Source organism: Sphaeramia orbicularis, chromosome 4, assembly GCF_902148855.1.
Source record: "Sphaeramia orbicularis chromosome 4, fSphaOr1.1, whole genome shotgun sequence".
Taxonomy (NCBI): Eukaryota; Metazoa; Chordata; class Actinopteri; order Kurtiformes; family Apogonidae; genus Sphaeramia; species Sphaeramia orbicularis.
Genome location: NC_043960.1, coordinates 22,091,032 through 22,110,920, shown reverse-complemented (window position 1 = coordinate 22,110,920; position 19,889 = coordinate 22,091,032). Strand labels below are relative to the sequence as shown.

The following is a 19,889-nucleotide window of genomic DNA, read 5'->3' as shown; positions in this document are numbered from 1 at the left end:
TTTTCACCTGCTTGGAGGAAACAAACTCAGTTTGTGTTTTGCTCTACATTTGTCTTCCTTTGTCACCACTCACAGCAGGTTTTGGGAAGGAAATCACCAGCTCCTCACAGTCACATATTACAAAGTCTTTTTAAACAAATTGTGGGCTGTAACCTGCTTGCAATGAAATGTGCTGTGAAGATAGGCCTATGCAGAGAAATGTGGAAATTTCAGCATGTATGTCAGACTTCAGCAACTATTACATACATATTAAAAAAAAAGTTTTTACAACGGCTTGACACATATGAAATAATATTAATACTGTTGAATCTCTCTGAATGCTGCTGAATTTAATGCTAAAACCAGCTGTAGTAATGGCTCTTGTTTGGCAGTCAGTATTATAATTAGGTCCATATCTCACTTTATTGTGTTTGCTTGTTTTCATAGAGTGTGGAGGAGATTCTTCGATGTTACAGCAAAGAGGAGAATCCAGACCTCAACAGACAGATTGAATTCATCATCAAACAGCTGAATTCAGGTACTTTACATCAAATATATTAATAAAAATGTGTCTGCTTTTTGTATGTTTACATAGACTAAGTGTTCATTTAGGAGTAAAATACCATGTAACAACTTGCTAATTTAGGTTTGTAAGGAACTGATGTTATTAATATTTTTTATTATGCTCTAGCAGTTCACTTATATTACAGTACTGGGGAAAAATTGGGAATTATGTCACTGTAAATCCACTAGTAGTATTGACTCATGATGAAGTGTTTACGTTAAAATGCTTGTGCTATGTTCCACTTAGCTGAGGAAGAGGGACCAGAGTCTGATGATGAAGAGGAAGATGATGACAATGATGTAAGCATCCTCACAGGCCACATATATTATTGCTTTCCTCTATCACGATATGCCCGTCTACCCATTAACTTAACACCGGAATGTCATCTAACCAGATCAAAAAAAAAAAAGGTGAAATTTAGAAATGGATAAAAAATGAGGTTGAGAGGAAGCACAACCAGAAAAGAAGTCCTTAAATTTGACACCTTTCCCAATCCCAGAGATGGGAATCTCAGCATGACACAGATATCGGGTGTCTCCCAGCTGTGTGTATGTTTGCTTTAAGCTGCACATGCGTGTACACAGGATGGTGATGGGCTTGGGAGATTGGATTCTGCGGGAAAGTGGGCTATCAAGATAAGGTATATAGCGGTAAGTTATAAGTGAGAGACTGATCCCATAGGTGTGTGTATTTCTGCCCCCTTACTCCCCTTCTAGTGGCATAAGCATTGCGATGTGGGTGCCACAGTCGTGGTGTTTTCATCGCTGCTATCCATTTACCATGGCTGTAACAGGGACAGATGTATATTCTCCCACAAGTATAGATTACACAAGTCTCTTGATGATAAGTCGTGGGTTGTTGCCAAGCATTGTAGTAGCATACAATAATAGAAAACAATAAATGGTAAGCCTTACAAATTGGGCACCAAAGCAACTATTATTACAGTAATAAAATACCTCAGAAATGGTCTTATTTGATTGGACATTGCCACCAGTGGTGAAAAATGACTGACCTGCTCATAGTCTTAAGTTATTTTTATGAGGATGTTAGTTTGTTTTCTGAGTTATGATTGTGTTGTAACAGGAGGATTTGATGGAGACAGACTTAGACAAAGAGGAAGATCTCCAGCCACAGCCTCGAGAACTGTCTGGAGAGAGTCTGCTCACCACTGAGTACCTGGGGGTAAGAACAAACACATACCATCAGTCATTATAGTCCCCATCAAAGACAAAATGAATATGGTGTTCGTTACAGAGGAAACAAGTTTAAACAATAGGTTTGTTTTTTGTTTGTTTTTCTTTTTTTTTTTCAACCTATACCCTCTTGAGGATTCAGGTTTGTTCAGCTTTGGCTCCAAAGAATGCAGTATTTAAAAGAAACAATAATCCTATTTCTATCAACTGACAGATAATTTACACCTTACACAAGACAACTGTGATGTAATTATCTGTGTGTGGAATTGCAGGGACACTATTTTAGTCCTTTGTGGATCATGGGAAATTTGTGTTGCGCTGTTGACTAGCTTGATGAAAGTTATTAAAGGAGAAATTAAACATTTTTTCTAAAATACGCAAAGATCTACAAGCACATGAACTGTTGGGATTTGAAAGTACTTAAGCGTGATGACACCGTCAAACTTGTTGAAATTGGTCCATTTATGGTTTTTACAACAAAGCTGTTGACCCCCCTATTTCACAAGTCTGACCCTGATATCGAGATGTGTCATGCTTAACAGTCTTTGGGCATAAAAGAACCTCTCTACACGGGCAGATTATGGTGCAGACATGGATATTGTATCATCCCTGAGGTTTTTCTATTATTCATCGTTGATGGACACTTTCCAGAACTTTGTCTCTTCATGACGTCATTGCTGGAATCTCTCTGCTATACAGACATTGCTGGAAGTTCACATTTATGACAGAAGTTTCTATTTATGAAATAACAAAAGGGTCAGGTCAAGCGGTTAGGGAGCTACAGTTTTGCCGCTCAATGGGCTGTAACTCTTAAACTAAAAAACCTACAACATTCTATTATACATATTTCTGTAGGTGTTAGTAAGTACTTTAACCTGGTAAAGGTGGTGATTTGCCCAGCTTTATTTTTTAATGTGAAAACTTGATATTATACCAGTTCCAGCTTAAAAGTCTTTGAATCTCTGGAGCACCAACTTAAAACGGCCAACACCATATCTTATAGTCTGCCAGCTTGCTTTAAGGTACCAGATCAAAGCATATTATAAAAGCTTTCAACCCTTAAAATGGACACTAAGTACTGCAATTTTTTTTTACGTGTCTGTAAATGATTAGTATGTAATTAGTATGCAATTTAATGATAAATTTACAACAAAAAATGCAAATCTTATAAGTAATGTAGGGTATATGAAATGCTTTTTGTGTTGTGGCTCCACTTCTGGTTGAGGAGCTACAGAAATGGACATCAAATACACACATTTTCTTTCAAGTCATGTAAAAAGTGGTTAAGGTGTCTAAAAGTATGTTCAAATATTTTTTACTTTTTGGAAGTTTCATTAAAAAAATACAAAAAATTTAATAATAAATAAATAATTTAAAAAAACATGCTTTTTTTTTTTATTATGGAGCTACAGCCCCAAAATTGGAACAATGCAATGATAAATCTTGAAAATGGGCCATTTTTACAAACAATGTGTGAAAATCTGTTTAGGCCAGTAATAATGTGAATGTGTAAAAGTAACAAATACAATAAAAACATGTTACTTTAAATTTTTTGACAAAGTAATAGTATTGTGAAAATGTGGTAAAAAGTCAGTGCTGAGAGGTGTCAATAAATTTGAAAGTTACTTTTGTTCTATTGGTCATAACTTTTTTCTACTGAATCAACTGAAAATTGTAAAACCATTTTAAAAAAAATAGAGATTCTAAGCTAAAAAATGACTCCATGCAGTAAATCCTAAGAATAACTTTGATTTTTATCATACATGTTCACTTTCCCTTGACCTGACCCAAAATCTGTTTTCTTCTCAACTCTTAGAGTACTAATGACTTTGTGTATATGTGGTGACAGATTATGACCAACATGGCAAGAGTGAAGAGGAAGGCGTCTGTGGTTCAACCAGGTGTTGACGAACCCCTACAACGTCCAGTGACTCCAAGTTCTCATCGTAATGTGAACACAGCGTAGGTTACATACCCTCACAGTCCGGTCTGAATCCAACGCCATCGATTGATTGATTGATTGGTGTATTTATTTTGAACATGAATGTCAAAACAGAAGAAAACAAATGAACAAAACACTTAAATATAAGACATATAATACATATTCGAAAAGGAGTGAGAAGAAATATAACTTATAAACTCCCACCCCTTCATTCATTCATTCATTCATTATCTGAACCTGCTTTATCCTCACTAGGGTCACGGGGGTCACTGGAGCCTATCCCAGCTACTTAAGGGCGAAGGCGGGGTACACCCTGGACATGTCGCCAGTTCATCGCAGGGCTGACATATAGAGACAAACAATCACCCTCAAATTCACACCCATGGGCAATTTAGATTAACCAATTAACCTATCAGTGCATGTCTTTGGATGGTGGGAGGAAGCCGGAGTACCCGGAGAGAACCCACGCAGAGACGGGGAGAACATGCAAACTCCACAAAGAAAGGTCCCACCCCCATCAACTTATGTAATTAATAACAATAATAACCTTCCTAGGCTAAGCATATCTATACTATATACTATAATATGACTGATACTTATTAAATAATTTGGTTTCCAGCTTTATATTATTATGAACAAATATAATATGATTTACATAAACTTATAAAACAATAACATATATGTAAATACATATTCATACACAGATCTATACATGCATACACATATACCTACCTACACACACACACACACACACACACACACACACACACACAAATTAAATTCTTTCATGCTTGGAGATTGCTTTTACTCTAAATTGAATGTGTTTCACAGTCTCCCCCCACTGACTGAAACACAAAAACCCTTCCTAGTCGTGCATATTAAGTGAATTTTAAAGTTCATCCATCCATTACAGGGTTAATATGTCAGAAACCATTTGCGCACACTCCAACTGCTAACTATTTACCCTTTGTGACATCTTTTGATTGATAAGTTTGTATTTATCCAAAATAATTGGTACTCCTTTCCTGACAGAAGGTATCTATTTCTGAATTGTGTGTGATGCACCAGACCTTACTATATTTAGCAGTCGACATCTGGTTTATGGCCTGTTATCGCAAGCCTGATCCCTTTACAGTAATACAAAAGGAAACTTGGGTGGTTCATAGGTTAATCAACATAACAACAACAAAGCCCAAATGGGTCATTTTGTCGGTGATAGTGACGCCCTCATTGTTTGACCTTCTCATAATGTTCTACTTTAACTTAAACCTACTAGTGCTGTAGGTCAGAAGGTGGGGTTAAAGGATTCAGATATATTTTACTGTTACTCATCATGAGTCTTCACTGGTTAGTGTGGGGCTGTGAATCAGCAGGAGGAGCCTGGAACTGGAACTGCTTTGTCCTAAAAGCCAGGCTATTGTTAGTGTAAACTGTAAGCTAGACTGTGGAGATGAATGAAACTGGCTTATTTAAGAGTAACAGATATGACAGCTGAAACAGACTGATGGCTCATTTATGACCTGGCCCAGAAGATAAGGGAACATCAGCTCATGTCAAGTAACTGATACATATAGTATAACTTACTACTATTACACATTAACTAGATTGGATGGCACAATGTGGCATTACTTGCCATACTGTGTAAATGCAATACACAGAGGTCAATAACATCGAAGCATTCAATGTTTCAAAAGTTTTTAATAACGGTGACAAAAATCCTTGCTATAGATATAAATGTGATAACAGGACTAAGCAAGAAAAAATAAGGCATCTTCAGAAAAACCTGTACAATAATTGTGTTCATACATGACGTGTGATGTAGGGATTACAGACCTGGCAGTCAGGGAGGTGACGGCACCGGTGAATACCATCTGAGCAGACCCAAGAGTGAGGAAAGAATCCCACCTTCCTCTAGATACAACTCCCGACCTCCTACGCGCTCAGGAAGTCGGCCCAGCACTGCTGACTCCCTACATCACAGCACCGGTGAGTAGATTTGCATACAACTATTAACAATAGCTTTAAACTTAATGAACGTTATATTACAATAAAACTTCCAAAGAGAACAAAGAAACATCCTTGTACATGTCAAAATACTGACTGCAAGATGCCCACTATCTGATTAAACACATTAAAGTGCACATTTTGAGTACAGAAAATTATCTGCATGTTTGTGAGATACTTTAATTTCCCTTCCACATGCTGCGTTTTATTTGCTTGACACTCGAGTTGTTTCATCCAATGCCCAGTGACGCTAGAAAAGGAAGCCCCAAAAGCATGACTCACAGGGAATACAGTCTGCAAAATGATTCCAAATGGCTAATAATCTGCTTTGGCTCACTTTGTGTTATTTGGCATCTGTTTGATATTGAAAAAATACTCAAAAATCATTTCATACAGTCTAAGATGTGCTGAGGCACCTTGTAGCATGCAAAGTGGTGATCATCAGATTGGATAGTCAGTACCTTTTAACCAATAACAACCCGAACATCCATCACTGACCAAAAGCATCTACTGTTTAATAACTGTTGAGCCACTAATCCTATCAATCCATGTAAATAATTGGTGTAAAGTACAGTTTATCATCTTTTCATGGTCATCAGATATGACCCATTTGGACATTCAGAGGCTCCATAGTGAACGTAGAAACACCGTCATCTTCTACAACATTGATTCACCAGTAAAACTCATGGAGTTGGATTAATGACAGTGGACTGGAATGCTTGGTTTATGTTCAGTTAATGATATATTTTACTGAAAAAGTCACTTTTTCTTCAGTTTTCTCTGTTTTTGATATAATAACCCTCAACTTTAATCTGATCTTTAATTAACATCTTCACGATCAGTGAATTAAATACAAGAAAATACCTGATTTATCCTGATTACTTTTGTGGCAGGTCCAAAATATTTTTTTCTCTATATTTAGCTTTTCTTAAGTGATTGATCACCATTTATCATGACATTATCATTTGTATTTTGCATTTTTTCCAGTGAATAATAGGTATTTTCTTATATTTAATTCACGGATCATGTAGATGTTCATAAAAGCTGAGATTAAAGTTGGTGGTTATATCAAAAACAGAGAAAACTGAAGAAAAAGTGACTTTTCAGCAAAATCTATCATTAACTGAACATAAAACATGTGTCTCCATTCACTGTCATTGATCCAACTCCATGGGTTTTACTGGTTAATCAATGTTGTGGAAAATGACTGTTTTTCCACGTTCACTATGGCGCCTCTGAACATCCAAATGGGTGACAAAAGATGACAAACTGTATTTTACACCAATTATTTACATTTACTGATAGGATTAGCAGTTCAGAAGTTATTAAACATTTTAGATCAGTTGATGATTTTGGTCGTTGATGGCTATGTGGGTCATTATGGGTTAAAATGCAAAATACAGAGGATAAAGGTATAATAAATGGTGAAAAATCACTTAAAGGTTAAATCTACAGAACATTTTTTTGGGGGGGAACTGACTCAGAAGTAGTGCTGGACCTTTATGGGTTAATCTGATGTCTGAGACAATAAATACCTTTAAAAAATATAGTATTCTGGCTCTGTAGGTGCTTTTCTCTTTTGGTAGACATCAGTCTGAAGTTTTAAGTATTGAGTAATATCTGATTGGTTGCACATCACAAATAATATCCTATCAACAATAAAATGACAACGGAATGTTAATTCGACTAACTTATTCATAATCTGTCTATTTCAATGTGAAAATTGACTGTATTGTTGACACATTATTGGATTTTACTTTATGTTCTTCATCAGAGAGACTCAAGGAAAAATTTAAAACCAAGATTTTTCATTTTTACTCAACATGTTCAGTCGTGGAAAAAAATATTAGACCATCAGATGTCATCAGAAACAATGGTTATGCAGTCAAGTACTAACTCCTGTGTGTATCATGTGACTAAAACAGACAGAAAAGAAAACATGGAATGCCTAAAAGCACTGTTTTTGTCAATACAGTGTCATAGCTGTTGAAGTAAGAACTGAAGTGATTTTGGTTATTATCAAGAAAACATGGAAAATGGCTAGATATAAGATTTTAAATTAAACTCTTATGAGCTATTTTTGTTGTTATCATTATATTTGTCCAAACAAATGTGCCTTTAGTTGTACCAGGCATTAAAATAAACAAGAAATTGAAGAAAACAAAGGTGGTTGAATAATTTTTTCTATGACTGTATTTCAGTTCCAAAATATATCAGTCAATCCCTAATACAAACCTCTCTCTCAAATATGGCAACATTTCTCAAGTTGCTCCCACATTAGTGAAACTGTACTTGTGTCACAGTACTGTTGTTTTAAATGAGTTCAAATCTAAAAGCCCGATCTGTCTTTCTTTATTTTCCGTCACACTGTACACACACATACACACACACTCAGACTCAGAGTGTGACAGGTTGTCCCAGGGGTCAGCGCTGGACAGGCCATATGAAGGGAGAGCCAGAAAAGGACAGTCCCAGGAGGAGCACAATGGACACACTGCCAGGTAGACTGACACACAGATTTACTCACACACTCGTATAGTGTATGTAAAAGCCACTGTGTGTCGTTGTTAACGTTGCAACAACAACAATAACATGCTACTCAGTAGGTTTCTGAACATGGTATTTATTTAGACTAGATTAGCCATGAAGGCAGTGCCAGAAACTGTAATATGTTTCACAGTCACAGGGTTTCATCATTTGTAAGAAGTAGCCTAAATGTATCATGCCTGCGGGCGATGGCCTTAGTTCTCAGATTGCTATTTCAGTTGCAGGAAGAATGTAGAAGATAAGTTCCAGGACAGTAACCTTATATACTGCCCATATTTTAACTCTATTGCAGTTTTTCACTTCGCTGCTCCACAAAAGTAAGTGGGTAAGCTTATAGAAGGTTTCACACAAACCATCCATATACAGCAGCATTTTTTTCATCTTTTTGATTGGAGCTGGCTGCAGCTGTTAAAAGAGTTATAAAAAAAATAATTAAAAATAAACAGCACATAGAGGAGAAAGTACAGAGCATATAAAAGATGTGTGTAGAAAGGATGTGAAAAGATGTGTTTATGAAGAAAAAGCCTAAATGACAAACAGTAACTTTTCTGTATCTTGATGATCATTTGGTTTAGTGGCAGATATGTCATAAAAAAGATATTACAGAATAGCGGAAATAAAAAAATTTGCTGTTTAAGGTTGTAAAGGCTCCAGCAAAACTCTAAAATATGCGTCAGTGTTATTTGTGGATCTGTAGAGAGAGCTGGCAACAGTGCTCCTCGACACCGATCGGTGACTCAGCACTGCCAAGCTGGTCTGTGAGACTGTGACATGCGTTTAAACGAGCAGCACCCACAAAGAGACCCATTCAATCAAACCTCCCTCACCTCTCTCTCCCCTCCTTTAAATCTCAGGGGAACTTGACTCCTGAATCCTACCAAGAGTAATGAGTCCCAGGAAACTACTTCAGTCATCCCTCCCTCCATCCCCCAGGAACGTAAAACTCCTCTACAATACAACCTGGCTCAGTCTGAATTCAGTCGCCTCATTTCACCCCAGTTTGGAAGGCAATACTTTTATAGTGAGGCGAGACTCTGAGACATAGTCAATATTCCAATGAAATGAACAGAGTCCGAGCAACACAGCAATTTGGCAAACATCACAGGAGCAACGCCGTCTACTTGTCTGTTTTTGTTAATGAAAACACAGCTGCTTCAGATGCACGCCAGGATATGTTTCACTCAGACATCAAAGTTAAATGCCAAAGACAGAGAATAGAGCTAGTTAATTTATGTGGATGTATTCTGGAGAAGTACTTTTAAGATTATCACTAAATCAAAGGATTTTGTATTTCACAAAGCTTCAGTAAATCAGCTACGTCTTTTTATGAACTCTCTAGAGAACAAAGCCTGTCTAAAATAATTTAAAAATTATGGATTACAGTATTTCAGTAGCTCTGGGATAAAGTGGAAGGTGGATTATTTTAACCCACAGTCTTATTTTCTAGATGGAATAAAAAATTTTGCAGTCATAGTGATATGCCTAGAATTTTCATTGCACTTGTCCCTAAAGGTACATATGGACGCCTTAAGACACTGTCCAAGGCCATCTGTGTGTACATTGCACAACATCGAATTATATAAGATGGTATCTTGGAAGTCGGAGCCAGTGTGACTACTGTGAGAAAAGAAAGAATGAGCCCTGCCTGAGATCCATCCATCTATTATGGTGTAGGATTGCCACACAGGAGACAAGTCATTTGGCTCTGGCTTGATGAACAGAATTCAGACCTTGTGATCCTGTTTCCTTGACTCACAGATACAAAACTACAAATCAGCCCCTCCACTGTAGAGATGCATGCACTAATCAGACTTTTTCATCTCTGATGCACATACTGATTCCCAGGTTTCAGATTCCAGCCAAGCACCAAACCAATAGTGTTGAATTAACATGCTTATATGTCTTACTACATGAAAGAGACTGGGATCATTCTATGTGTAAAGTAAGGTTGTGTTTCACTTTAAACATTGCTTTCCTACTAAGTGAAACAAATGGAACACATGGAAATTTGCTACACATCAGTGTGGTTTTTGGTGAAATCTCTCAATAGTAGTTGGAATTATTTCTGTGGTATTCATTCTTGATTTATGATCATATACATGCTAAACTAATAGCATTGCCATCTCCCTTTCAGTATGAGCTATTGAGCATGCTAACATGCTAAATTGGTAAATATTACATATCATCAGCTTGTTAACACAGTCGCTGTGAGCACCTTAGCATGCTGACGTTAGCATGATTTTAAAGTACTGTTATGCTTAAGTGCTGTCTCACAGAAACACTGGCATCAGGGATACTTAAGATGGTGAGAAAGAAATTAGATTACATGAATACATAATTGACTCCTTGAGAATCTTTACGGTATGGATGACTTTGCGGATTGCTATCTCTACTGGTTGTCTTGGAGGTATTGATAAAAAAAAAAAAAAAAAAAGTCAAGGAGCTATTAACAGAAATAGAAGCTATCGACTGAACCAAGTGAAATGGATGCTATTAAATGTCAAGGGCAACAGCCTCGTTCAAGGTTGCTGTTATACTGTACCCAGGACAGCCTCAAAGACCCCGAAATCAGATCTGCTCAAGAATGTAGTTTGTCCCAACTCCTGGGCTGCTTATCAGATGAAAGGATGACACCTCTCTCGATGATCCTTCTGACCATAAACCAGTGAAAAAGGATAGTACCTTACCGGAAAAAAGCAATCCATAAAGGACGGACCTTATTAGAGTTTGTAAATGTAGCGTAGCTAGTTTAGCTGTTTACTTGTCCTCTTGTTTTTTTAAAGTATTCAGAGCTATAAAACAGCCAGGTTTTCATCTTCAGTGTGTTTTGATCACACTGTGTATCATTTACTTGTTTATTTAAAAACTGTTTTGTTTTTTTTTTTAACTATTTTCTTGCTCTTTTTTGTCCCTCTTATCAGCAGTGATTACATTCCTGCCTTTGCCAGCCAGCCCAAGATTCCCCGCACTCCTGACACCACAGCGAGCCAGGGCAGCGCTAATCGTGATCGACGGCTGGCGCCTCAGTTTTCGCAGTCTGAACCTCAGCAGAGGAGCAGGCCAGGCTCTGCCAACTCAACAGGAGAAGGAGGGCGACAAATTGGAAGTAAGCACATGTTAATGGTAGGAAATCAACCCTAAACACCTGCTAGTGTTTGCAAATTTTGGCTCCTTCTGGTTACTTTATCCAAGCACAGGGCAGATGACCAACTGTGATTTGAGGGTCCTGTGCTTTTCAGATATTTTGGTTGGTTTTGACTTTACTCTGTTGTGCAAGATGATAAACAGTCAAACAAGGCAAAAGTAACTTGTCTGTAACTGCTTATATGTCTCTTATTTCCTTCCCTGCTGCCATTTTAACCCCGACCACCCGAAGGTCTCTCTGTATAGAATTATGACACTTGTGCTGAGTAATAATTTTTCCATTGAAGTAGCCCTGAGGAAGTATCTGCTAATACCTCTCACTGGTATCTTGTAATAATCCAATTCTGTTCTCCTGCGGTGACTCAGCAGCCTCTCTGAGTAAACAACTCACCATCACTTCAGGCAGCAGCGATATCAGCTGAAACACAAATGTAAAAATATAAAACCCAATAGTTTCTTTATCACTAACACCAGTGTCTCTGCCTTTCAGACGCCCTGTGTTGTTTTTAGAAGCCTCTTTCGATTAACAACAGGTCTAATGTAGGTTGATTTTTCTCTTTTTTTCTGTGAGATATATAGTTTCATGATGTTTGGCTCTTTTGCCCATTTTTTCCTGTCACTTCCATAATTTCTATAAGGTATTGCCATTTTCCTGTTTGATATAAAAACATTACCCGGAATTATGTACTAAAGCAGATGATCAGTAAAGATAACTTGACAAAGGCAGAATTTACTGTAACATAATTAACCACACTCGGCTTTTCCTTCAGTTCACATCTTCCGTTACGTGAAGCAACTCTAGGACTTTAACTGGAAGTCTGTAACAAAATCTGCCATTTTTTTTTTGAAGTATCACCTTTCTGTTTGTTGAATCTCCAATGTATTGCTATTGTTGACACACAGATGTCAGGTTATGTAAAGTAAAAGCAGCTCATGGACACACATTCATTTACTCATTTGTTCTCTAACAATTATCTAGTGAAGGCGCAGTAAAGGCTACGTTTTTGTAGTGCTCCTGTGGTTGTAAATATGAGAGGATGTGGGATATTATTCAGACAAGAAAGGGCTGGTCTCATATTATTATCTGGATGGGTTCCATATAGAGGTACTATGAATGGTCATAGTTCTGATGTGAATGTTTTTAAAACACCACAAAACAGCTTTTATTTTTTACGTAACAGCATCTATTGTGTATTGTGTACGGAGTCCTACACCTAAAAACAAAGTGTGAAAATCATATTGTTTGTTCACCATTAATAGCCATAAAGAGCTAGATTGCACAGCAGACAGTAGAGCTTAAGCAGTAAACGGGTAAAGGGAAGGTAACAAGAAAACAAGAAAAAGAATAAGAATTTAAAATATCAAAAAGTAATCGACGCATCTCTTTTATCTGTAGCTGTTGCTGCTCTTTGTCTACTTGTTGAGCAAGTGGCGGCCTATTTAGAACAACGGAAAATGAAAATGTTCATGTACCCTGTTTATCTTGGTTACCACGAATCCTGAATTTTGGCAAATTCTTGTAAAAATAACGGCTGAGACAGCAGCCCCTCCTTTCCTCTGTGTATCAGCAGACGTGCAGGCAGTGAACCACAGAAGAACAGGGAAGGGCAGGAGTATACTGAAACACTTCTGCTCTTCATTATAGTACGCATTTATGAGGTCAGGAATATTGTTTATCTTACTGACATTTTAGATTTGTTTTCAGTGAGGTATTATTACTGTTGCTACTGTAGAAACAACATTTAAATAAACAAATAGATATATAGCTTTTCAGAAATGATAATGGTAATCTAAATCTTTATTCATGAAGAAATAACCAGTAATACTTTTAACCCGTAAAGACCCAGTGTTACTTTTATGTCAGTTCCCAAATGAATTTTCTCTATATCTAACCTTTCTTAAGTGATTTGTCATGATTTATTTGGAATATTATCCTCTGTATTTTGTATTTTATCAGTATGAATCAGGTATTTTCCTATATTTAATTCACTGATCATGACGATGTTCATAAAAGCTCAAATTAAAGATGAGGGCTGTTATTATAAAAGTAGAGAAAACTGAGGAAAGTGACTTTTTTAGTCAAATATATCATTAACTGAACATAAACCAAGTATTTTCATCCACTGTCATTGATCCAGCTCCATGGGTTTTACTGATGAACCAATGTTGTAGAAGATGACGGTGTTGCCATGGTAACTATGGAGCCTCTGAATGCCCAAATGGGTCATATCTGACCATGAAAAGATGTAAAACTGCCTTTTACACCAACTATTTATACGGATTGATAAAATTAGTGGATTAACAGGGATTAAACATTTTAGATCAGTGGATGATTTTGGTTGGTGATGGATGTTTGGGTCTTTATGGGTTAATAAAGACCCAGACTGATAAGATATAGATATGGCAGGATTCCCACGGGGTCTTAAAAAGTCTTAAAAGAATGTACAAATCTGCATTTAGTACTTTAAACTAGAAAAGCAATCAGAGAGCACAGACCTCTGCTGAGGTGGATCACCCCCCTCCCCACCGCCATCACCACCAAAATTTAATCATTTGTTCCTTGTGCCAGTATCAACATTTCCTGAAATTTTCATCAAAATCTGTCCATAAATTTTTGAGTTATCTTGCTAACAGACAAACAAACAAACAGACTAACCCCGATGAAAACATAACCACTTGGTGGAGGTAAAAAGTCTTTAAAAGGTATAAAATTTTATATGGTAGGTCTTAAGTTATGTTGCCATAAACTTGTTCTCTGTGTTCTGTTTAAATGTGTATGGGATATGTCCAAGCTCTAAAGAAACTAACGTTAGTTGACTCAGATCCACCCGTTCCAACCCGATAATCTACACTGAACAAAAATATAAATGCCCCACTTTTGTTTTTGCTCCCATTTTTCATGAGCTGAACTCAAAGATCTAAAACTTTTTCTGTGTACACACAAGGTTTATTTCTCTCAAATATTGTTCACAAATCTGTCTAAATTTGTGTTTGTGAACACTTCTTCTTTGCTGAGATAATCCATCCACCTCACAGGTGTGGCATATGAAGATGCTGATTAGACAGCATGATTATTGCACAGGTGTGCCTTAGGCTGGCCACAATAAAAGGCCACTCCAAAATGTTCAGTTTTATCACACAGCACAATACCACAGATGTCACAAGTTTTGAGGGAATATGCAATTGGCATGCTGACTTCAGGAATCTCCACCAGAGCTTTTGCCTGTGAATTGAATGTTCATTTTTCTGCCATAAGCCATCTCCAAAGCTGTTTCAGAGAATTCATGAAGAAGACTGTGCGAGGAAAATGGTGGTCACACCAAATACTGACTGGTTTTCTGACCCCCCTGGGCCACCCAATACAGTAAAAGTGCACATTTTAGAGTGGCCTTTTATTGTGGCCAGCCTAAGGCACACCTGTGCAATAATCATGCTGTCTAATCAGCATCTTGATATGCCACACCTGTGAGGTGGATGGATTATCTCAGCAAAGGACAAAGGAGAAGTGCTCACTAACACAGATTTAGACAAATTTATGAACAATACTTGAGAGAAATAGGCCTTTTGTGTACATAGAAAAAGTTTTAGATCTTTGAGTTCAGCTCATGAAAAATGGGAGCAAAAACAAAAGTGGGGCATTTATATTTTTGTTCAGTGTATAATGAAACTAGAAAAGCACTCAGAGAGTGCAGACCTCCGCCAAGGCAGATCAGCCCCCCCCCCCCCCCCCCCCCATCTCCACCAAAATGTAATCATTTGTACCTTGTGTCAATATCAACATTTCCTGAAAATTTCATCAAAATCCATCCATAAGTTTTTGAGTTATCTTGCTAACAGACAAACAGACAGACAGACAAACCCTGATGAAAACATAACCTCAGCCGTTAGACTTGGCTGAGGTAATTAGGAACCAGTTATCGCTAACTTTGCAGCCCCTGATGAGAAATGACTCAGAATCAAGACACTGGAGTAAATAAATACATTTTCCTAAATTCTAGGAGCCACAAATTTTTACCAGTATGGCCGTGAAATAGGCTGTGAAATGGGCATTAAATTCTGTTCCAAGTAGTCGTAACAAGGTCTTAAAAAGTCCTGAATTTAACCCCGTATAGATAAGACAGAGATGATCCTGACCTATACCACTGTGAGTTGAGTTGCTACAGTGAAAGTAGTCGAACTCTCCGGCTGTAGAATCGCCCTTGAGTCAGTCCATCCATTCTGCGGCCACATTTATTTTACCGTTAATTTTAGATCTTTAACGTCATAACTTCACGTAAAGCTTGACTCGCAGCAGGAAAGACAGTCAATTGATCAATTGCTCTGGTGCTTTTAGTTGGGTGATAACATCTCTCCATGCTCTCATGCATCTTAATTGCATTTGATGAGTGATTACCTCCGGCTCTTCTGCTGACTGCCCTTACCATAAAGCCCATAATAAGCTTTAATGGTCAGTCAAAGCCACCACATCTTCCTGTGTATGTTGTACTTTTGAGGTCTGGAAAGTGTCACTCATCTATGGATTTACAAGGAAGTCACTTAATCGAAGATTAGCTTAAAAGGCAATAAACGGGCAGATATGGCATCGTAAACAACATAACCCAGTTTTCCATAGCTTTTATATTGGTATATTCTACATTGTTTCTGGCCTGATGTTCCTGTTTTTTTCTTCAAGTTCTCTTTGTACAATTTATTTACAGTTGAATACCGCTTCTGCTGAATGTCAAAGGTAATTATCCGTAATATATTCTGCTCGGTGGAGTCAGGCTGTAGCGGAGTGAACACCAACCGCACACTAAAGCGGACTGTCCTTCAGGCTTACTATTATTAAACACATCCATTGTGAGTGACAGAGACGCTCCTTTGACTGAAGAGAGACGGACCAAGCGGAGGTGTAGCTGACAGGGCCACCCACTCAGCCGGTGAAAAGGAGGAGGGTGGCCGGCGTTGAACCTCCATGTTGAGATGATGGAAAAATTGTGTTTTTCAACCCAGTCCATGTCAACAACTCTGGTTTCGCGTGATAAAAGATTCCTGATGTGTTTAAGTAAAGTCGATAAAGGACTGACTGTGCTTTGTTGTCACTGTGGTAAAACTCTTCCTTTTTAATAGAATCAGTAAAGCGTTTTCAGAATAGAACTTTTTGTATCAAAATGGATGCAACAAGATGCAACAAATATTGATCTTTTTTTTTCTCCAAGTTCATCACCATCAACATGTCTCACTTAAGTTTTTTTTTTTTTTTTTTTTTTTTTTTTTAATTTTGACAGTGTCCTAGAGCCAAAGTGTAAACCAGAAGTCGACCCATTGTTGATTTTTGCAGACTACACATTTTTTGAGCACAGAAGATGCAGACAGTAGATCAGTTCGCTGTCATCACCTCTTCCGTGAGAAAGCTTTTATGTGGCTTGAAATGAACACCTTTGGCTTTTCGGAAAGCCTTAAAATTTTACAGTCTCAAATATTACCTTGAATTGTTGAAAAATGGCACAATACTTGGCAGAGTTCAATGACTTAACAGTGATTCTTAATGTAATATATTACAAATGCATGGGGTGAATTAGAAGTAGAAAACAATAAATACACTATATGGACAAAAGTATTCGGACAGGTTGAATTCAAGTGAGTCTTTTCTAACAAGGGTCAAGGCTACAAAACAAAAATGACAAATGTCACTATATAAATAAATGCTGGTCTTTCTAAACTATATGGACAAAAGTATTGGGACACATCATGGCTACTGCTCATCCGATGTCCTGTTCATGCTGATTTGAGATGTAAACATCAATATTTTCTTAAAGTTTAATGGGAGATTTTTCTTCCTATGCGAGTTGTGGTCAAAAATTACTATTTACGGTCAGAGCACGAAAAATATTTAAGGAATTTAGAGGTAAGGTAGATAAAAAAATAAAAAATAAAAAAAATCAATGTTGAGAGAAATTAAATAAAAACCATCTCTGAGGCATTTTGGAAGCAAAGATAACAATTTAAACAAAACTAACCAATGCAATGCAATGATATTTATCACAATATAAAACTATATTATGACATTTGTCATTATTGTTTTGTATCCTTTTTGTAGTTTTGTATTTTTTCACTTTTTGTATTTTTTGTATATACTGGCAGAGATGCTCCTTTTCACTCCTTTCTTTCACTTTTCATTTCCTTTTTTTCTTCTTTTTCCTTTCCTTTCACTCACTCCTTTTTGTATTTTTGTATTTTGTATATTTTGTATTTAGAAAAGAAACACCTGAATCCAACGTGTCCCAACACTTTTGTCCATATAGTGTACCTTAACAAATCTAAAACCAAACATCCAATTACCTGTAAAAACTGTAGATATTTTCAGCGTTCGTACGGGTGCTTGAAATCCTTGAAAATTCTTGAATTTCAATGTTGTATTTTCAAGGTCTTGGAAGTACTTGAATTTTAGTTTAAGTGCTTGAAAGTGCTTGCAATTATAGCCAAAGCTACTTACAAAGAGGTAATACATTTTGAAAAATAAAACTTTATGTCAAAAAACTAAATTGTTTGGTGCTTTCAGGTCGACTCCAGGTACATTTTTATTTTAATCTTTTGCTCAATGTGAGTGTGTCTGAAGAACACCTAGTAGCTTCTCTTTTTTGGATAAAAATTTGTGTTCTCCTTTAAATTCAAAACTTTTTTCTACTATGAAACCTAATTTTTGATGTTTATAGCATAATACAATGTACATCATTGTTATAAAAAGTGAAAAAAAATAATCTTGAGTATTTATATATTCAATCTTAGCGATAAAATTTAAAAATGACCCCTAAAAGTGCTAGAATTTGACCTTGAAAAATGTGTACGAACCCTATATTTTAGTATTAGTCACCTATTATCCCAAAAGTGAGTAATTTCAGCCATGTTCTAGTTCCTAAAATGTCCTCTCATCACTGATTAATTGGTCTATCACTAGTGTACATGGCATACAATGGTTGGGAACATAATCTGCCATATTCTGAACAACACACACAGCCCATGACCAGACCTTGTAATGTAATCACAGTCAAATTTTGGCACTTGTCATCCTGACTTTTGTTTGCTTGTTTTAATAAATTTTGCTGAAATCCACTCTTCTCCTCTGTCCACCCTGCATCCCTGCCCTCCTTTGCTTTTTAGGCAGCCAGTCAAAGAGGAGGTGAAGAAGGAGCTGTCACCATAAAGCAGCTCTATCTCCCCGGGTGCATCAGACTTCCTGTAACATCATCCCCACAAGTTGTGATCAGGGTCAGGGCAACAGAGATGGTCAAGGATCAGCAGCCGGAGGAGGAGGAGGGGCTGGAACAATGTGCAGGATTGTGGGCCTGCATTTTTTTTTCTCCTCCTGCTTCGGCAAAGACCTGTTCTGTAACATTATATGAGGTCAGACAATAATCACAGCCCCCGGCCGCCCAGCCCTCTGCACTAGGAACACTCATTCCGCCCCGTCTCTCATCAAGGTAATACCTGGCACAACAAAATATGTCTCAATTATTACCTTCACCTGTATCTGTCTGTCTCTGAGTCTGACCCTAGGCTTTGGGTGCATTTTCATCGCATCCATAAGGATCATTTTACAACATGAACTTTTCATGCCTGCGGTTCCGTCTGCGATTTAAATGGTTTAGACTGAAGCACAATTAAAATGTTAATATCGCATTTCATTTACTTTACAACTAGTTGCTTTTTCTTTCAATAACTGTACATAGGATTTGAACGAAGAAAAGAAAAATCCTCTGAATTTCTCCATGTGCTGTATATATTAATTATTGACAATGGGAATATCCTGCCATATGAGTAAATTCTTGTAGCTGCTTTGTTTAATTAGAAAACGTATCGTGTCTTGAATTTATGCTGCAGGAAAGTTTACAAGAAAGACTCAGGTCTAAACAGACTATTGTATACGCTTGAAAATAATATGAAATAATGTTTATTATAGTTAATTTACACCAACGTCCATAGAGCATTTGACAAAAAACTTGAAGTTGTGATGCCGTCTTAAAGTTTGCATCGTGTTTGTTGTATATTTGCACTGTTTTCCAGTTGCTGTGGTGTTTAATTTTGCTCACTGCTATCGTTGTGTTAGAATGTAATTTCATTGTAATAAAAGTTAATTTTCTTAAACTGAACTTAAATAAATGTGTTAAGTCTTGCTTGGTTTTCATGAATGGTGTTCCTTGTTGCTTAACAGTCACTGAATTTATTAGTGAATTGTCCAATTGTCCTTTTGGTATGTACAGCCATGTAAAAGTCTCTGTGTCGTCACACTGTTTTTCATTTCACAGTTGTCATATAGTATAGTTTAAGACTGAACATCAATAATCTGACTTTTATGGTTGTGAGGGGCAAACAAAACAGACAAGGAAAGTAAAGTTTAGTTCAAATTAGTATAGGTGATGCACATACACTATCACCTATCAGGGTGCACACTGGTGATGCATTATCCAGTATCTAATTTAAGATGCATGTTGTACAGAACAGCACAGAATTACTAAGCACTGATGGCAAAAGCAAA

General features: G+C 37.0%; 1 protein-coding gene across 5 annotated transcripts in view; it reads left to right on the top strand.

The window, feature by feature from the left end:
* Window positions 1–19,527, top strand: part of armc9 (armadillo repeat containing 9) — a 38,512-nt gene extending 18,985 nt beyond the window's left edge. For 3 of the 5 annotated variants that reach the window (XM_030131487.1, XM_030131484.1, XM_030131485.1), the window contains 8 exons: window positions 427–517; window positions 791–843; window positions 1,628–1,726; window positions 3,587–3,699; window positions 5,502–5,665; window positions 8,079–8,184; window positions 11,152–11,353; window positions 18,515–19,527. In XM_030131487.1, the coding sequence (XP_029987347.1) occupies window positions 427–517; window positions 791–843; window positions 1,628–1,726; window positions 3,587–3,699; window positions 5,502–5,665; window positions 8,079–8,184; window positions 11,152–11,353; window positions 18,515–18,769 (1,083 nt within the window). In that variant the 3' untranslated portion in view covers window positions 18,770–19,527. The remainder of the gene's footprint in view (window positions 1–426; window positions 518–790; window positions 844–1,627; window positions 1,727–3,586; window positions 3,700–5,501; window positions 5,666–8,078; window positions 8,185–11,151; window positions 11,354–18,514) is intronic. The other 2 variants (XM_030131486.1, XM_030131488.1) reach the window with 2 other exon arrangements.
* The last annotated feature ends 362 nt before the right edge of the window (window positions 19,528–19,889 follow it).